The 18,020-nt window shown below is 37.0% G+C and overlaps 1 protein-coding gene and 1 pseudogene across 1 annotated transcript in view; both read right to left on the reverse strand.

The window, feature by feature from the left end:
• LOC140522564 (ankyrin repeat domain-containing protein 26-like) overlaps positions 1–18,020 on the reverse strand; it is a 48,491-nt gene that overhangs the window by 18,316 nt on the left and 12,155 nt on the right. The window contains exons 5-10 of the mRNA XM_072637963.1: positions 15,251–15,487; positions 13,487–13,545; positions 11,449–11,539; positions 9,258–9,471; positions 8,577–8,760; positions 6,819–6,962 (exon numbers count right to left, since the gene is read on the reverse strand). Coding sequence (XP_072494064.1) covers positions 6,819–6,962; positions 8,577–8,760; positions 9,258–9,471; positions 11,449–11,539; positions 13,487–13,545; positions 15,251–15,487 — 929 coding nt within the window. The remainder of the gene's footprint in view (positions 1–6,818; positions 6,963–8,576; positions 8,761–9,257; positions 9,472–11,448; positions 11,540–13,486; positions 13,546–15,250; positions 15,488–18,020) is intronic.
• LOC140524810 (importin subunit beta-1 pseudogene) lies at positions 458–6,787 on the reverse strand (annotated as a pseudogene).

Raw genomic sequence — 18,020 nt, forward strand, 5'->3', positions numbered from 1 at the left:
TTTCCCTTGCTCTCTCCATTCTATCCCACCCTGGCTACTCATGGTGTTACAATAACAATAACAGCACCTAATATGGACACATATTAGTACCTAAGAAGGTACTTTGCTTAGTACTTTCAATACATTGTCTCACCAAAGCCTTGCAACATACTTACGAGGGAAATATTCATATTACTCTCTCGATGTTACACTGAGGACATAGATGAGGAAAAGTTATTAGAGGACCTGTCCATTGTCACACTTACTAAGTATTCTAAGAGGTATTTCAATCCAGGTCTCTTCAGACTCCAAATCTAGCTCTCTTTTCTTTTTTTGTTTTATTTGTTTTCACTGTTCTACAATCACTTCTATATTCCTTTGATTTCTCCCCTCCCTCCCACCCTTGCCCCCTACCTTCCCACTCCCTTCCTGAGACAGAATACAGTTTTATATGGATTCTGCACATACATTTCTATTAAATACATTTTCACCTTAGACATGTTGCATAGAAGAATGAAAATGAATGGGAGAAATCACAGAGCAAATCAAAATGTAACACAAAAGAAAATGATCGGCTGCATTCTGCAATCAAATTCCATAGTTCCTTCTCTGGATGTGGAAGGCATTTTGCCTTGAGACCACAGGGAATTTTTTAAGTCCTTGCATTGCAATGAAGTTCTAAGTCTGCCAGAAAAATCCTCACACACTCTGTGTGTGAGAACACAAAGTTCTCCTGGTTCTGCTCCTTTCATTCAGCATCAGTTCATATAAGTCTTTCCAGGCCTCTCTGAAGTCTTCCTGTTCATCATTTCTTATAGTGAAATAGTATTCTATTACATCTATATACCACAATTTATTCAACCATTCCCTCATTGATGGGAATCCCCTTAGTTTTACGTTTTGGACAACCACATAGAGTGTTGCTGTAAATATTTATGTATGTGTGGGACTCGATCCCACTTTTATGATCTCTTGCTGATACAGTCCTAAAAACAGTATTGCTCAGTCAAAGGGTATGCACATATTTATAGCCCTTTGGGCATAGTAACACATTGCTCTCCAGAATGGTTGGATGAGGTCACAGCTCCACCAACAATGAATTAGTGTTCCAACTCTCCCACATCTTCTCCAACATTTATCATTTTCCTGTTTTGTCATGTCAGTTAATCTGGTAGGTTTGATGTGATATCTCAGAGAGATTTTGACTTGCAACTCTCTAATTAATAGTGATTTAGAGCATTTTTTCATATGACTATAGATAGCTTTGATTTCTTCCTCTGAAACATGCCTGTTCACGTCTTTTCATTATTTACCAATTGGGGAATGAGTTGCATTTTTGTAAATTTGACTCACTTCTCTCTATATTTTAGAAATGAGGCCTTTATCACACACACTAGCTGCAAAAATTCTTTCCCAGTTTTCTGCCATCCTCTGAATCTTTGGTCCTATTGGGTTTGACTGCGCAATAGATTTTCAGTTTAATGTAATCAAAAAAAATTCATTTAGCACTTCATAATGCTTTCTATCTCTTTTTCAGTCAAAAATTCTTCCCTTCTCCACAAATCTGATGAATACACTATTCCTTTCTCCACTAAATTGTTTATAGTATAAATCTTTATACCTAGATCATCTAACTATCGGAAGTATCTTCTTGTGTATGGATTCAAGCACTGGTCTATGTCTGGTTGCCGCCACACTATTATCCAGCTTTTCCAGAAATTTTTGTCAAAGAGTGAGTTCTTATCCCAGAAAATGGGATCCTTAGGTCTATCAAACAGTAGGGAACTATATTCATTTCCTGCTGTGTCTTGAGTACCTAGAAATATTCCACTTGTCGGCCCCTCTGTTGCTTAGCCAATACCAGGTACTTTTGATAATTGTTTTATAATACAGTTTCAGATCTGGTAGAGCGAAGCTACCTTCCTTAGCATTTCTTTTCATGACTTCCCTTGATATTCTGGACTTTTTGTTCTTCCAGATGAATTTTGATATTATTTTTTCTAGCTCTAGGAAACAACTATCTGATAGTTTGATTGGTATGGCACTGAAGAAGTGAATTGATTTAGGTGGAACTGTCATTTTTGTTGTATTAGCTCAGCCTACTCGTGAGCAACCGATATATTTCCACTTATTTAGAACTGACTTTACTCGTGTGGAAAGTGTTTTCTGATTGTGTTCATATAATCCCTGGTTTTGATTTGACAGATAGACTCCCAAATATCTTAGAGTATCTGTCCTAGCTATAAATGGCATTCCTCTTTCTATCTCTTCTGCTTGGCTCTGTTAATAATATGTAGATATACAGAAGTTGTGTGTCAGTTTATTTTGTAACCTACAATATTGATAAAGTTGTTTATTACTTCAAATAGTTTTTTACTTGAATCTCTTGGATTCTCTAAGTATATCATCATGTCATCTGCCAACAATAATAACTTAGTTTCTTTTTTTCCAAATCTAATTCCTTCAATTTCTTTTTCTTCTCTTATTGTTACAGCTAATATCTGTAGTATCATATTGAATAATAGTGGTGATAATGGACATCCGTGTTTCACCTGTGGTCTTATTGGAAATGCATTTAATTATCTCCCTTGGATGTAATGTTTGCTGAGGGTCTTAGGTAGATGCTGCTTATTATTTTATGGACAGTTCCATTTATTCCTATGCTCTCCAATGTTTTCAGTAGAAATGGGTGTTGTATTTTGTCAAAAGCTTTTTCTGCATCTATTAAGATAATCTTGTGGTTTCTGTTAGTTTTGTTGTTGATATGATCAATAATGCTAATAGTTTTCTTAATACTAAACCAGTTCTGCATTCCTGGTAGAAACCCTACCTGATCATAACGTATTATTCTTGTTATGAGTTGCTATATTCTTTTGCTAAAATTTTATTTAAAATTTTTTTTCAAGTGTATTTATTAGAGAAATTCGACTATAAATATCTTTCTCTGTTTTGGTTCTTTTTGTTTTAGGCATCAAAATCATATTTGTATCATAAAAACAATTTGGGAGGACTCCTTCTTCCCCAATTTTTTCAAATGATCTACATAGTACTGGAATTAGCTCTCTTCTAAATGCTTGATAGAATTCATTTTTGAATCCATACAGCCCTGGAGACTTTTTGCTAGCGACTCCATTGATGGCTACTTCAATTTCTCTTTCTGAGAAAGTGATATTTAAGCCTTCAGCTTCCTCGTCTATTAATTTGGGCAATTCATATTTTTTAAAGTAATTCTCCATCTTATTTAGATGTCGAATTTATGGGCATACTGTTGGACAATATAATTTCTAATTATTATTCCAATTTCCGACTCATTGCAGGTGAGTTCACCCTTTTCATTTTTGATATTGGTAATCTGGTGTTCTTCTTTCTTTTTTTTTATAAAAATTGACCGAAGTTTATCAATTTTACTGCTTTTTTTTATAAAACCAACTCTTAGTTTTATCGATTAGTTTAATAGTTTTCTTAATTTTAATTGTATTCATATCTCCTTTCGTTTTCAGTATTTCTAATCTGATTATTTCCTTGGTGATTTTCAATTTGTTTTTTCTCTAGCTTTTTCAGTTGCATGCCCAATTCATTGATTTCTTTTTTCTCTACTTTATTCATGTAGACATTCAAAGATATAAAACTTCCCTTAAGAACTGCTTTTGCAATATCTCATAAGATTTTGTAGGTTGTCTCATCCTTGTCATTCTCTTGAATGAAGTTGTTGATGGCTTCCATGATTTCTTATTTAAACGACTCCTTCTTTAGGATTAGACTATTTAGTTTCCAATTACTTTTTGGTCTATCTTTCCCTGGCATTTCATTAAATATAATTTTTATTGCATTATGATGTGAGAAGGATGAACTGACTATCTCTGCCTTTCTAGACTGGATCGTGAGGTTTTTATGTCCTAGTACATGGTCAAGTTTTGTATATTTGCCATGTACTGCTGAGAAAAAAGTGTATTTCTTTCTATCCCCATTCAATTTTCTCCAGAGACCTATCATATCTACCTTATCCAGAGTGGAATTCAACTCCTTCTTTCTTGTTTATCTTCATGTTAGATTTGTCAAGTTCAGGGATCGGGAGGTTGAGGTCCCCCACTCGTATAGACTTGCTTTCTATTTCTTCCTGTAACTCCCTTCACTTTTCCTCTAGGAATTTGGATGCTATACCAGTTGGAGAATATATGCTCGTTAATGATATTGCTTTGTGGTTTCTTTGTCTTTTAGTTGGGATATTGTTTCCTTCCTTATCTCTTTTGATTAGATCTATTTCTGCTTTAGCTTTGTAGGAGATAATAATTTCTACCCCTGTTTTTGTTACATCAGATGAAGCGCAATATATTCTGCTGCAACTTTTTACCTGGATCTTGTCCTTCAGTTATCAGTTCATGGATCAGGGGTCTGATCTCCAGTAATTTCAGCACATCCTTCCCAAAGTTGTACCTAAGTCTCCTAACAGTCCAGCCGCACAAGCTACTACTACATCTATGTGATCCTCATCTGCAGCAATGTGATCGATGTAGGAAAGAATAAATTCTACTCTGGACTGCATCAGGCTCGCAACCAGGTGTACATTCTCCTGGTCTCCCTTTAATCCCTGGAGATTCTGGTGTAGGCTTCCAAACACCTTTCCCTTCACTCATTCAGATAATACACCATGTCGTAGTGCGACTTGTCCACCTGGGCTTAGGAAGCCTCCTAAAAAATATTCACTACCACCTCAAGATACCTCTTCAACTCTTCTCCAATCACAAGGGAAATATCACCAAATACTGACAGAATCTGTGGATTGACAAATTTATGGACATTTTCATTTCTCAAGTTCACCAATAGCAACTGCATCACCTCTCACTGAAAGGTAAAATGTTGGAATATAGGGCTTGGCACTGGTCTTCCACCAGGCACACAACAGCTAAACAAACCTGGTACTCAGCATCATTCTTCAAACCAATGCCCAAGAAGGGTTTAAAGGCATCCATCTATTTCAGGATTTCACCACCCAACATTTCTACCAATGTGCTCACGGCCATCAGGGCATCTTCTTAACTCTGCCCCAGACCCAGTTGTGCTCTGGAACATCCTCAGCAAGGATTCTTGGCCACATCAGAAATCGGAAAAGCGTCCTGGTGCTGCACTTTCCAGAGAACATTCTGAAGAGAATCATAGAGCAAAGACTGAAGGTCATTAAAATGAATTCTGTCTGATGTGCTCTGTATGTGAGACTATCTTCAGCACTTGCTGCAGTCGTTCCTTGATGACCAAAGTCGTTTCCTGGACTGCAGAATAACAGTCCTTGGCACTGTTTTTCACTCTTTCCATCAGGGCTTCATATGCAGCACTCCTCAAGTTATTCTGGTGTTCGTTAGGTCTGTCCGTGGTCTCTAGAAGTTGCAGGACCATGAGTTCAAATGAAGTAGATAAAGAGTAGGTAGTTGGGTTTTTTTGATCATCAACTACATCTGCAGCCTCACAAGCAGCTTCAGTCACACTAGAGAAAGCCCAGCACACGTTGCAAGCCACACTGGGTTCAGCGCTGAGGCCCTCTCAGAGACACTATAGTAAAGGAGCAAGGTAGACTCCACTGATGGCAGCCTCAGGGAGCAGCTCACAGATTCTGCCCACTGTCCAGGCAGTTGTGTCTCGAACCACCATCCTGGGAACTTTCATTAAGCCTATGTGAGTGGGCATTGCCTGAATAACTACAAGTTTGAACTGATTCCAAGATGCAGACAAAAGCCACTGCATCCAAGTCTTAAAACTTCTTAGTATAAGTCGTGGGAAAAATCGGTCTTTTGATGGATCCATAGCATCTTCATAGCATCATTGATTTAAATTTTCTCGTCCAAATCGCTCATTTTAGGGATGGAAAAAGTGAGACCTGGAGTGTGGTCAGTAGCGGGTAACCTAGGCCTAGCCATGCAATTTAAAGGAGTAATGAAAGAACCGTTGAGGCCAAAGTATAAAAAGTTGATATTGCACTCCCATCATAGTAAAACTGGTCCAGGAGCATTGGTCCCCATTCAGGACCAGTGGAAAGAGCTATATCAAAAAGCTAAGAAGCCCCATTCTAGGAGATCCCTTCTGTAAGGCAAGGGGGATTGTGTGAAGAGGTAGCAGCTGAGTTAAATGAAGCTCTCCAGTGCCCAGGAACCAAAGGATTACTAAGGACCAAAAACTCAAAGGATTTACCTCAAACCACTGGGGAACAAAAGAAGAAAATGAAAAATTCTAAATTTGCCATTTGATGAACATGTGTTTCTATCATGCTAAGCAATGATGAATGCAAATGAATGAATCCTTGTAGTGGATAGAGCCTTATGTCAGAAATCTAAGTGAAATTCATTCTTTCTGAAAATACTTTTATTCCTTCTCTTTCATGAAACATGAGCGAGACAACAATGTGAAGTAGACCAAACTATTAACATATGGTTTGGTGTAACCCTTCCTCTCTGCCCTGGAAAGCAGAAACAGAAGAAATCACTTAATCAAGGAAGAAAAGTGATTTGTGTATGAAATGTCCCCTTCTGCCTGGTTGCATTCCTTTCACCCCCTAGGGACCCTGAAGAGGTGCCCTTTTCCCATGCCCAGAAAGGGCCAAGGCATTACTGAGAAGCAGGGATTTTTTTCAGTAGGAATAACCTAGAGTCTCTGGGGCGATCATGCCATTCAAAGAAAAGAAACAACCAAGCAAAACAACCTGTGCTCATTTTGGTCACCACGTATGTCCCATCCTGTCTGCTGCAGACAGATGGACGTGACTGAGGATGACAAATATGTTCCAAAATGAGGAACAGAAATCCTGACTTTTCAAATATATAGTTAAATTGGAAAATGACCAAAGTGAATACCTCAGAAGTCTGAGTCGCTTTGGAAGCAACTGCTTCTTTTTCTTTCTGCTTCCAAAGAAGATTATTCAGAGTTGACTCTTGCAAAGTTCTGGCTCTCTGCTCGTGAACAAGTTGTCTTTGAGTGTATTTTAGCTCTTCTTCAACCTGGGGACAACAATTTCATAAAATTTTTAATCATCTTTTTCCTTCAAAAGTCAACAAATACATTTTACCTTTAACTGGAATATAGAATCTCAAAAAGGAAGGAAAATAGATTTTAAAAAATTCGGAAAAGTAGGCTACTGAAAATGAAAGTAACAAGAAGGATAGTACTTGAAAATTACAAAGGAACCTCCACAACTATTTAGTTCAATCCACACCATCGTTATGTATCTAACTCTTACCAAACGCAACTTGAAGTCTTCACAGGTGGGCGAACTCTCAGGGAAACTCATTCTATTTACAGGGGTTCCATTTGTTAGCAATTTTCCCCTGACATTAACTGTAAAAATGTACTTTTTTGCCACTGCATCCATTGCTCTTAGCTCTGTCCCTTACACTGAAGAAGAGCAAAATTCACTCTTCTTCCACCTGACTGTCCTTCAATAACTTGAAGATATAAGGATAAACATCTCTAGTTCCTTTAACTGATCCTCACATGCAATAGACTCCAAGGGCCTTCCTCATTCTGTTTGCCATCCTGCTTACTAGTTACCTTAATTCTGTGGGAGCCACAAATGAATTCAATAGTACAAACAAAGTCTATTCAGGTCACAGTAAAGAGACATGTTTCGAAACTACGCTTCTCTGAATGGGAGGCAAAATTACACTAGGTTTTTGGTGGTCATATAGCAGCACTGACTCAACTTCAGCTTAGAACTGACTAAGATTCCTGTATCTTTTCAGACAAAATGCCATGTAATCATATTTCTCCCAGCTTATACATATGAAACTATTTTTGCATCTAATTACATAATTTTACATTCATCTTTACTGAATTTCGTCTTAGGCTCAGTCCAGTGCTCTGAGTAATGAAGACTTAGGCTTTCCTCCATTTAGAAAGACTTGAATAATGTTAATTGCATAAGAATTGCATCAGTAAAAGGTAAAGATGCTAGAGAACAGTAAACTATTCTGAAAGACGGAAGGATTGGGTGCTAAAGTGTCGCACAAGGGACAGAAAAGGGGATTGAACTTGCAATTTCATTGGCTTAGAGAATCTTCAGGTAAGGAATCTCTATCTACCAATGTGCTCTGGAATTTATATTCTTATCGAAGCTGAGGATAGAGCAGTGCTGTCCATTAGATCCCCCACCCCCAGTACTGGGGTCTGTGGGCAGCTTTGGGGGAATTTGAAACTTTTGGCTTGGGGTCCATCTAGATTGTCTGCCCAGGGTCAATCAGTCAGGAAGTGTCCATGGCAACATTTGAACCCTCCTTCTCATGGATTTGAGGCCAGCTCTATTCATTACACCATACTAATTCTCTACTGTGAAACACACTTTCAAAAGTATCAGCTTCAATTTATTTTTTCCATGGGCATTTAGACTGTAATTTTACATTCAAATGCTAAAATACGGGCAATTGTTCCTTTTTTTGTTACGTATTTAAGAGTACTCATTTACAAATCATTGAACCCAACCTACTAATACCAGAAATAAAAAGCATAGCCATTTTTAGGATTCAAAAAAATGCGGTGTTGATCCCCCCATTCCCAGGGAACCCATACGTATTCTTAACAAGAAAAAATTGAAATAGTGACTTTAGATTCCAATTTACCTGCTGAATATGCTTTCTTACTGTTGTCAGTTCAACTTCCAGAGATCTGGCACTGCATTCAAGTCGCTGGGTGAGATCCACTATTTTGCTATATTGCTCTTCTTCTCTTCTCAACTGTTCCATATGTTCTTCAAGTAGCATTTTTGTAGTCTCTAGCTTTATTTTCCCTTGGTTCAAGGTAAACCTAGATTAAAATTGCCGTTTATAAATGACAGGTCAGTAGAAATAAGGAATAGAATGCCATTTAAATATAGTCATCTGAATGACTAAAGGAAAAGAATATTAATTTAGGGATAACTGGATCCATGTACGGAACTCACAGTCAAGAAACTCCTTTTAATGATGCAAATTGAACGTTCTGAGTTTTGACGCATTTGAATGACTCTGGTAAAAAGTGTAAAGGGGCATGTAGATAAAATTCAATCCATTTTCCCATCACTATGCATTATTCAGATTTTATTTTTGACCTCATTTTGAAAAAACAATAAATTGCAAGGAAATGTGCTATAGTTTTGATAATTCACTAAAAATTTAACTCATAGATGTCCATGGAGTAACAAGGAATAAGTAGGGCTTATTCATAACATTGTTTTTCCCTTCCAACTTCAAATTCGCTGTCACATTTCTTCAACATTAAAAGAAATGCTTCCAAGCCTTTATCAAAAATCGTGAGTTCCATACCTGATGCTACAGAGTTCTCTGTTGCATTCTGCTTTTTGATGCTCCAACTTGGATTTCATTTCTATTGTTTCTGACGTTTCCTTCTGCATTCCACTAATCATGTTTTCTAAATTCTTAACTTTTCTGGCGAGTAGTGTACAATGTGATTTTTTACGATCGACTGATTGATCATATCTTAGAACTTCATCCTTAATTTTCAAATATATAGTAGGATCTATGCAGAGAAAAACACAAGTCAATACAAATTGAGTATTTTAAAATCTGCACAACACTAGCAGTACATTTAGAATTCAAATGCTCTGGGAATTACAAAATAATATCTATCCATATAAATCCTACGATTATAGGAAAACACTACTTTGTCACAAGATTTACATTGAATATGAAAATAGCCTATTTCCCTGTGGGCACTGTGGACAATTAAGAAGAGTCTCTAAGTTACCCATTACTTTATCAAAAAAAAAACAAAACATTTGAGAGTTCCTGATTTTTCACAATATGGGAGAAGTATATGTGAGAAGTAAATATTCGGGTGTGTACTCTGTGTGGACAAATAAGATTAATAAAATGCGTCATATACTTAATATCTATGCATTGCAAATATACTGAATTATTTTATAAGTAGAATAAATGTTTTACTTTAAATCGTTGTCTGTAAACACTGCTTCTTCTTTAGAGACTTATAGCATAAATAAGTATGTAACATGCATACAATAACATCTGTCCTCATTTATTTATTGGTCAGACTTCTGGTAACTTTAAAGAAAATATAGCTGAAACACCAGAGGAAAGTGAAAAAATCTTCTGAGCATTATGGAAAATAGCTGCTGTCCCTTTATTTTTCAGAGAGATATGTCACCCAATTTAGACCTAATCCGGAGTTAGAAATGTATCAAGTGACAGATTCAACAGAGTTTGTTATTGGGTTTCCCTTGGTAACTTTGAAGTCTTCATATATTTTAGTGTTTAACAGAGTTGAAGCAATGAGAGCTAACACAGTTGCTAGAGGTAGACACACTTATTGGAGCACGAAGTGAAGCTGACAGTAAAGGAAATGATAAGCTCAAAGATTCAAAGAAAAGGAAGAAACTGAGGCACAGAGAAGTGCTTGTTAAGGTTCACAGAATTAGTAGGTGTATAAGGCAGAATCTGAACCTAGCTACTCATGGTGTTGTGTCCAGTACAGTGTCCTATATGCCATGCTGACTGAAGAATTGTTACAACGAGGCAGAACATTTGCAAGACTGTTGATACTTTGGCCCATTTTGTGAAAGATTTTAATATTTTGATTGTTTTTTCCATGAAAGAGCTCACTGCCTGTTACCTTTATACATCTAGTCATGTCATTCTCTTCAAATGGTTCTTCTATTACCAACCAAGCAAATCATATTCACATATCGTATCCTAGCATGCAATATTAATAACACATATTATATAATACAGCACGTAGAGCCTTACAAAATATATCCCCCCACAACAATCCTGTAATGTATAGCATTTAATAGGTGAAGAAACTGAAGCTCCCAGTTTGAGAGATTTGTCTATAGCCAAAATCTAGGCCCTCTCCATTATCTACCTTTCCCTTTTATTTCTTACTGCTATATATTGTCCAGTAAAACTGGATTTTTCACTGTCATTTCCTGGCTTTTTACTAAAAGTTTCCATGCCTGGAATGTTCATTTCATCCCCCTATACTTTCATGTTCTATACCGACTGAGTTCACACCAGTCCTTTAAATCTCAGCAAAGATAGTACGTTCACACATAGGTTATTTATTCTTAATAGTAAATTTTCTTTCTACACTGACCCTCATGTAGTAATATGACTGTATTCCTCCAACACATATATATTTTAATATTTGAGTTGTCTATGTAGGTTATATCCCCTATTAAATTGCAAACTCAATGAGAAAACTTATCCAAACTTTGTATGTTTCCCACACAGTAGGTACTTAGTAATTCCTTTTGAACTGAAACAAATAGAAGGTGGCTGAGAAATTTACTAGTCTGCAGTCAACATAATTCCTTTCACTTTGGCCACGGTCTGCCAGAGATTAGGCTCACTTCCACTTTACTATGAGTCAGACATCTCTGATTTCTGTTTAACACTGTTATTCTGTCAGAAAATTTCAAAACGTTCTTACTTTTACAATCGGCACTAAGTTGTTCAATCAATATGAAAACATTCTTACAGTTTAAGGGAGGTAAATCGTAATCCTCTGGAGCTGTGTCAGATGACTGAATGAGGTCATCATGATCATTTGCATCTCTCTGTACTTTGTCCTGTAAAATATATAACAGCAGGGTAAAATAACGCAAATTTTAAAATAATAATAACGGCTAATATTTGTGTGGCACTTTAAGGTTTTCACAACACTTTATATACATTATCTCATGCCATCCTCACAACCATTTTGTGACACAAGCATAACTGATAATGATTTTACAAAAGTTATGTGGCTTGTCCAGCATCCTACTAGACATACAAAGCTAGGAGCCCACGGATAGATTCAAATTCAGGTCTTTTTTGGTTTGTTTTCAGTGTTCTACATCCACTTCCATATATCTTTGATTTTTCCCCTCCCGCTCACTCCTCTGCCCTACCTCCCACCTCCCTCCCTGAGATGGCTTACAATTTTATGTAGGTTCTGCACATTCTTATAATGTATAATGCATTAATACATTCTTATTACATTCTTAATACATTTTTATTAAATACATTTTCACCTTAGTCATGTTGCATGGAAGAATTAAAATGATTGGAAGTAATCATAAAACAAACCAAAATTTAATACAAAAGGAAATGATCGCCTGCATTCTGCATACAAATTCCATAGTTCCTTGTCTGGATGTGGAAGGCATTTCGCCTTAAGAGACCATTGGGAATTTTTTATGTCCTTTCATTGCAATGAAGTTCTAAGTCTACCAGAAAAAATCCTCACACACTGTGGTGGTTGCTGTGTACAAAGTTCTCCTGGTTCTGCTCCTTTCACTCAGTAGCAGTTCATATAAGTCTTTCCATGCCTCTCTGAAGTCTTCCTGTTCATCATTTCTTATAGCACAATAGTCTTCGATTACATTGATATACCACAATTTATTCAACCATTCCCCAATTGATGGGCATCCCCTTGATTTCCAGGTTTTGGCCACCACAAAGAGCACTGCTATAAAGATCTTTGCACATGTGGGACCCTTTCCCATTTCTATGATCTCTTGGGCATACAGTGCTAGAAGCGGTATTGCTGGGTCAAAGAGTATGCACATTTTTGTAACCCTTTGGGCGTAGTTTCAAATTGCTCTTCAGAATGGTTGGATCAGTTCACAGCTCCCCCAACAAAGAATTAGTCCTCCAACTCTCCCACATCTTCTCCAACTTTTATCATCACCCTATTTGTCATGTTAGGTGTGCTGTGATATCTCAGAGCTGTTTTGATTTGCATCTCTCTAATCAATAGGGATTTAGAACATTTTTTCATGTGACCATTGGTAGCTTTAACTTCTTTCTCTGAAATCTACCTGTTCATATCCTTTGATCTTTCGTCAATTGAGGAATGACTTGTGTTGCTGTACATTTGACTCAGTTCTCTATACACTTTAGAAATGAGACCTTTATCACAGACACTAGTTGCAAAAATTCTTTCCCAGTTTTCTGCTTCCCTCCTAATCTTAGTTGCATTGCATTTGTTTGTGCAAAAATTTTCAGTTCAATGTAATCAAAATTATCCATTTGGCACTTCATAGTGTTAGGTCCTCAAGACACAGCAGTCTATGAATCTAGCAGTCTACTGTTTCATAAACCCACGGATGCCAGCTTCTCAGATAAGGACTCACAGTTGGCCAAACTCAGGTCTTCTTGACTCCCTCTAATATGCCACCTAACTAATTGGAAGCTAAATGATTAAGCTTATAAAAATTATCATAATCATAACATTTCTTTCCACTTATAAGTAGTCTTCATTTTATACATGTGGGAAATGAAGGAAAATCCAGCAATATCATTAGGTTTCTAGCATTCACCATGGACACATTTCACTAAGAGACTATTTCTAAAAGTATCCGTTTTCAGACGAAAGATTCCTATACCTTATTATGCAAAAAAGCAGTCCTATGTGTTCAGTGAAAAATGCATTTAAAAGCAAACTAAGTCCTGAAAAACTTTCAGTAACACTAGCATGAAAATCAGCTTTAGTAAAGTAAAATATCGGAAATTTGAATGTCATTTTTACATACCTGTTGCAGGTCACTTTTATCAAAACTTTCTGAGCATTCCTCTGATGATCCTTTAAATTCTAAATGTCATGTAAAATTGATATGAATATTTAAGTAACAATTTATATTATTCAGAATTATTTTCTTACATAAATAAAATCCCATATATAATTTACCTATTTTAATCTCTTTTAAAATAAGGAATAGATAACAGAAATTCATACTAATTATGCATTCATCAAATTATATTGTATTTGCAGTCTAATGAAACAATTTACGTTTCTAGTGGAACAGTCTTTTCAGACCAAATCCCACGAAGTGTGAGGATAGATTTATGTGGTTAATCTAGATGAAACCTTTATAATTCAAAATTCAAGGTAAACCAAGAGACAGTGATCATACGTGATCAATCTACTAGTTAGGCCAGCAGTTATCAATTAACTGGGTCACTTGTATTTCTCACTAACCAAAGACAACAAATCCAAGATAGGATTACTGGCCTCCATGGAATTTGGGGAAATATAAGAGAACACAGAACGGGGACGGATAGGTGGGAAAACAATGAGTATACAGCATCCTGGGAATCAGGACAATGTGAGTCACGTTGGAAATTGGGAAGGAACCATTAGCAACAACCACTTCCTTCTCTCTTGTGACTAAGAAATATTCATTGCTTGAGTCTGCCTGCAGGGTCAGAGACAGAGGATCTGATTTCTTTCGATAATAAGCCAGACATCCTGGAAGGATAGCTTGGTGGTATAAAGATACTTGATCAGATTCCGTGGTGTCCACATGCCTCCGTTAAGGCTAGAAGATCACTTTGCAACAAGAATAGAAAAATGATCCACAACACAACTAGATTTCTAAATATAACTCATTACAGGACTGATGAATTTCTGAGTTAAGTTCAGAGACAAAGAATCATGACATAGTCAGTGAGAGGACAAAATAAATAAATGAAAATTGACAAATCCGTTTGGTTATTTCAAGAGACAGAGCACAAAACCTACATCTTAATATGTAAAACCACTGGCTAGGATCATTGCAAAAGAATGGAAAAACAAGACTTCTTCCTTAATGCCATGTTGCCTAGGGAAGTAAAAGTCCATGAGATCTGTATCATGAAGTAACTCAATAAGCTTTTCGCAGCAAGCCAAAATCTTGGAAGGAAGACATGCAGATAATACTCCAGCAGTGAATTTGAAAGTCACTGTACAACTTTCAGGTTCCTCAGAGCAAGACAGAGGACGATTACATGGAGAGAAAATTCCAGATCTGAACATATATACAGAACTTTAAAAGAATAGGAAGAAATAACTGTATATGTCACAGTACAACAAATCCATTCAAACAAAATCAAAATAATCATTGAAGCCTGAATATGAGACCAATTTCTTAATTTATGCAGCATCTAATAGTAGTATTACAAACCAGCAACTCACTAGGTCATTTAGCATTTGACATTTAAAAAAAATAAAGTAGCAAATCACAGCTATCCCAGAGAAGACTAATTTATCACAAAGGTCTAGGGTACTGCCTTTCAGTGTAGCTGGATTATGTTACACTGATTAAAGGAGAAAATAAAAATAGCTGTTCAAAAGACACCTGCCACATTATAGGCTGCATGAGAGGAGAAACAAGAAATGAATTTTGTCATCGCGTGACTTCATCACTTAAATTGCTTACGTCTTCCAATAACGATTGGAATGCAACAATTTGAGAAATGATCGACACATGAAAAATTCACAGTGTCAACTGTGCAAGATTCTGCATGAGCTTGTCTACCTTCTATTATTACAGGGGGCGGTGGTTCACCCTGCTTCTGAGGGACTTGCTTTGCTCCTGCAATCACACTTCCAGCTCCAGCTGCTTCATCTTTCAGGATAGGACTCAGTCTAAAGTCTGCGGATCCTGACCAGTTTTTGGTCACTGGCAGTGACTGGTAGGGATGATTCAAGTTAAGAATCAAATCCTTAGGATGTCTGTAACTGTCCTTTTTCCGACAACTAGTGGCAGATGCATCTGACAAGGAAATAGTGGAGTTAAATAGAACATCACTTTTATCCACCTGGCATATTACTTAAATTTATCATGGGATGTCACTCAAATTACTACCTAACTTTATGACTTGATTTTGTTAATTTATGCATCATGTATTTTATCTATGTCATGCGTGGAATAACCAATATCAAGAACGGTTTCTTTTCTTGTTTTTTATCCTACCCTCTCTTTTTGGGATTACCAGTTCTTACTCCCTCATCAAGATTTGTCTCCATGTGTAGTGTCAAACAATTTCTTAAGAAGGAAAGGCTTCAGCCAAGGCTTTTCTTTTGGGAGAAACTTTTAAAATTAACATTCACATTTGACTTTCACTACTTAGGATTAGAAAACAGACCCTGAACCTATGAATTTTACCCAGCATGTTATTTGCAAAGAACTCTCAGGTGAGGAAACTCCCCTTGAACAATGGAGACTGGCACTTTCTCTACAGCTTATAGTCTTAGAGAGTTTCCTTGAGAATATAGAGGTTAAAAAATTTGCCCAGGATCACCTAGCCGGGATGTGTCAGCGATGACATTTGAAACCATTTCGTTGTGGCTTCCAGGCCAGCACGTTATGCACCATGTTGAAGTACTTTTGCACAAGACATGCTCACAATTAGGATCCGTTCACTTCCTTTCTTTTTTTGGCGAACTCCCATTTGATCTGTGTATAGTCGCAACGATTTTGTAACATGTGAACTACATTAATTAAATGGGAAGATAGCTTTTTTTTTGAACCATCTAACTTCTTAAAGATTAATCATTTGAATTTTAACATCCACAATAAATTTACCATGAAAATAACAGTTTATAGAGTTTAAACACTCCCTTTTAAAATATAACAAGATTACTTCTATACTAGACTCAAAAAGGGCAACTAAAGGACAATGATGTAGGAAAGTAACCGCAACACAAGGACACAGAATCAACATTTAATTTCTGGGTCTTTAAAATTTCTCTCATCCTTCATTTAACCACGGCATCCCTTCAAGTTATTATTGCCCACTATCTCTCCTCCGTTTCACTCTCTAAATAATAGAGTTATTTATATCCACTCAGCACACTTTTTCTCTGGCTATGAGGCTTAAGATGAGGTTGATTACATATTTTCTTCAGTTTGCATATTCTCTGGTAGACAGAGGGAATGAATAACCAAAGGTTTCAGAGCCAGGGGATCAGAGGGAGACGAATGAAGTTTGAGAGACAGTGTGGATGAAGATCTGACTCCAGAATGAGGAAGTCCTGAGCTTGAGTCCCACCTGTGATTTTGATGTTGCCTGTGTGATTATTAGCACACCATCTACCTTGTCAGTGCTCCAGCCCATTGTCTGAGACCCTTAGTTTCACAGAAGGTACTAACTTGTCCTGGTCAAGGAAGTTAGTTCTTCCCAATGGAATTACAAGCCTAGTCTCACAAACAAAAACAATCATGTGCCATGGACTGCTATAGCATGGAAGACACATGTATACCAAACTCATTTAACTGAAATTGAGCTCATTGTGGTTCCTGAAAGTAACCACCCAAATGGAAAAGGGATTTAAAGAGAACTCTCTCTTCCTTCAGAAACTTTGTGTGGTGTAAGCTCGAGGACAAATTCCTGCATTTTATCAGTCTTCCTGAGAATTATGTGCCATTATATCGATTTGTTGGTTGCTTTGAAATGGATACTTGTTATGAAGAATATGAGTTGATGTTACCGAGCACACATTACTACATGCATGAATATGCAATCCTTCCCAAGTTTGCTAAAGTAGACCCAAGAGTCATTGTTCTTTCAGAACTCCTCAAAAAGAGAAATATAGTTTAAATCTGGCAATAGGGAGATCCTTAGGGTTAAATGCACAAAGTAGAAAGCTCTGCGTGTATGTGTGTAGGGAGAAAGAATATGTGTTTGGCTCATGCGAGCCCCAGTGAGACTTTGATCTCACCTCTGATTTTGATACGGGAGTTCAAAAGCTGTGGCTGTCTGGACTGGCACAGCAAGGTATAGGGTCCGTTGCCCCCATTTTCCCAGGCCCTGCGATAAGGGTGATTAGGGAATGTTGTAGCAAGCAGCTCTCCCATGGCCAGCAACTCCCTTTGAAGAAATCAGACTAGAATAAAGTCAGAATATTAAGCCCTCTGACGTGTCCCCCTATCAAACCAAATCAACAATGAAGTTATGCAAGCAGTCATCCTGTAGGCTTGTATTTATCACTCTTATAATCAACTACCTGGGTCATTTCACATCTTAGAAAAGGTAAATTGATTAAATTCCAGCTTGAGGAAGATACCTCTAAAGAGTTCAAAATGAGAGCAAAACCACGCCTATATGGCCATTGTCTGTGAACGGGAATTCATATAACCCGAATTGTTTAACTTGTTAAACATTTAGAAAGGGAAGTAGCAAATCACAGTTATCCCAGAGAAGACTAATTTATTACAATGGTCCAAGTTACTGTCTTTCAGGGCTTGTGGAATATGTTACAGTGACTAAAGGAGAAAATAAATATACCTGCTCAGAAAACACCTG

Source organism: Notamacropus eugenii, chromosome 2 (assembly GCF_028372415.1).
Source record: "Notamacropus eugenii isolate mMacEug1 chromosome 2, mMacEug1.pri_v2, whole genome shotgun sequence".
Classification (NCBI taxonomy): Eukaryota; Metazoa; Chordata; class Mammalia; order Diprotodontia; family Macropodidae; genus Notamacropus; species Notamacropus eugenii.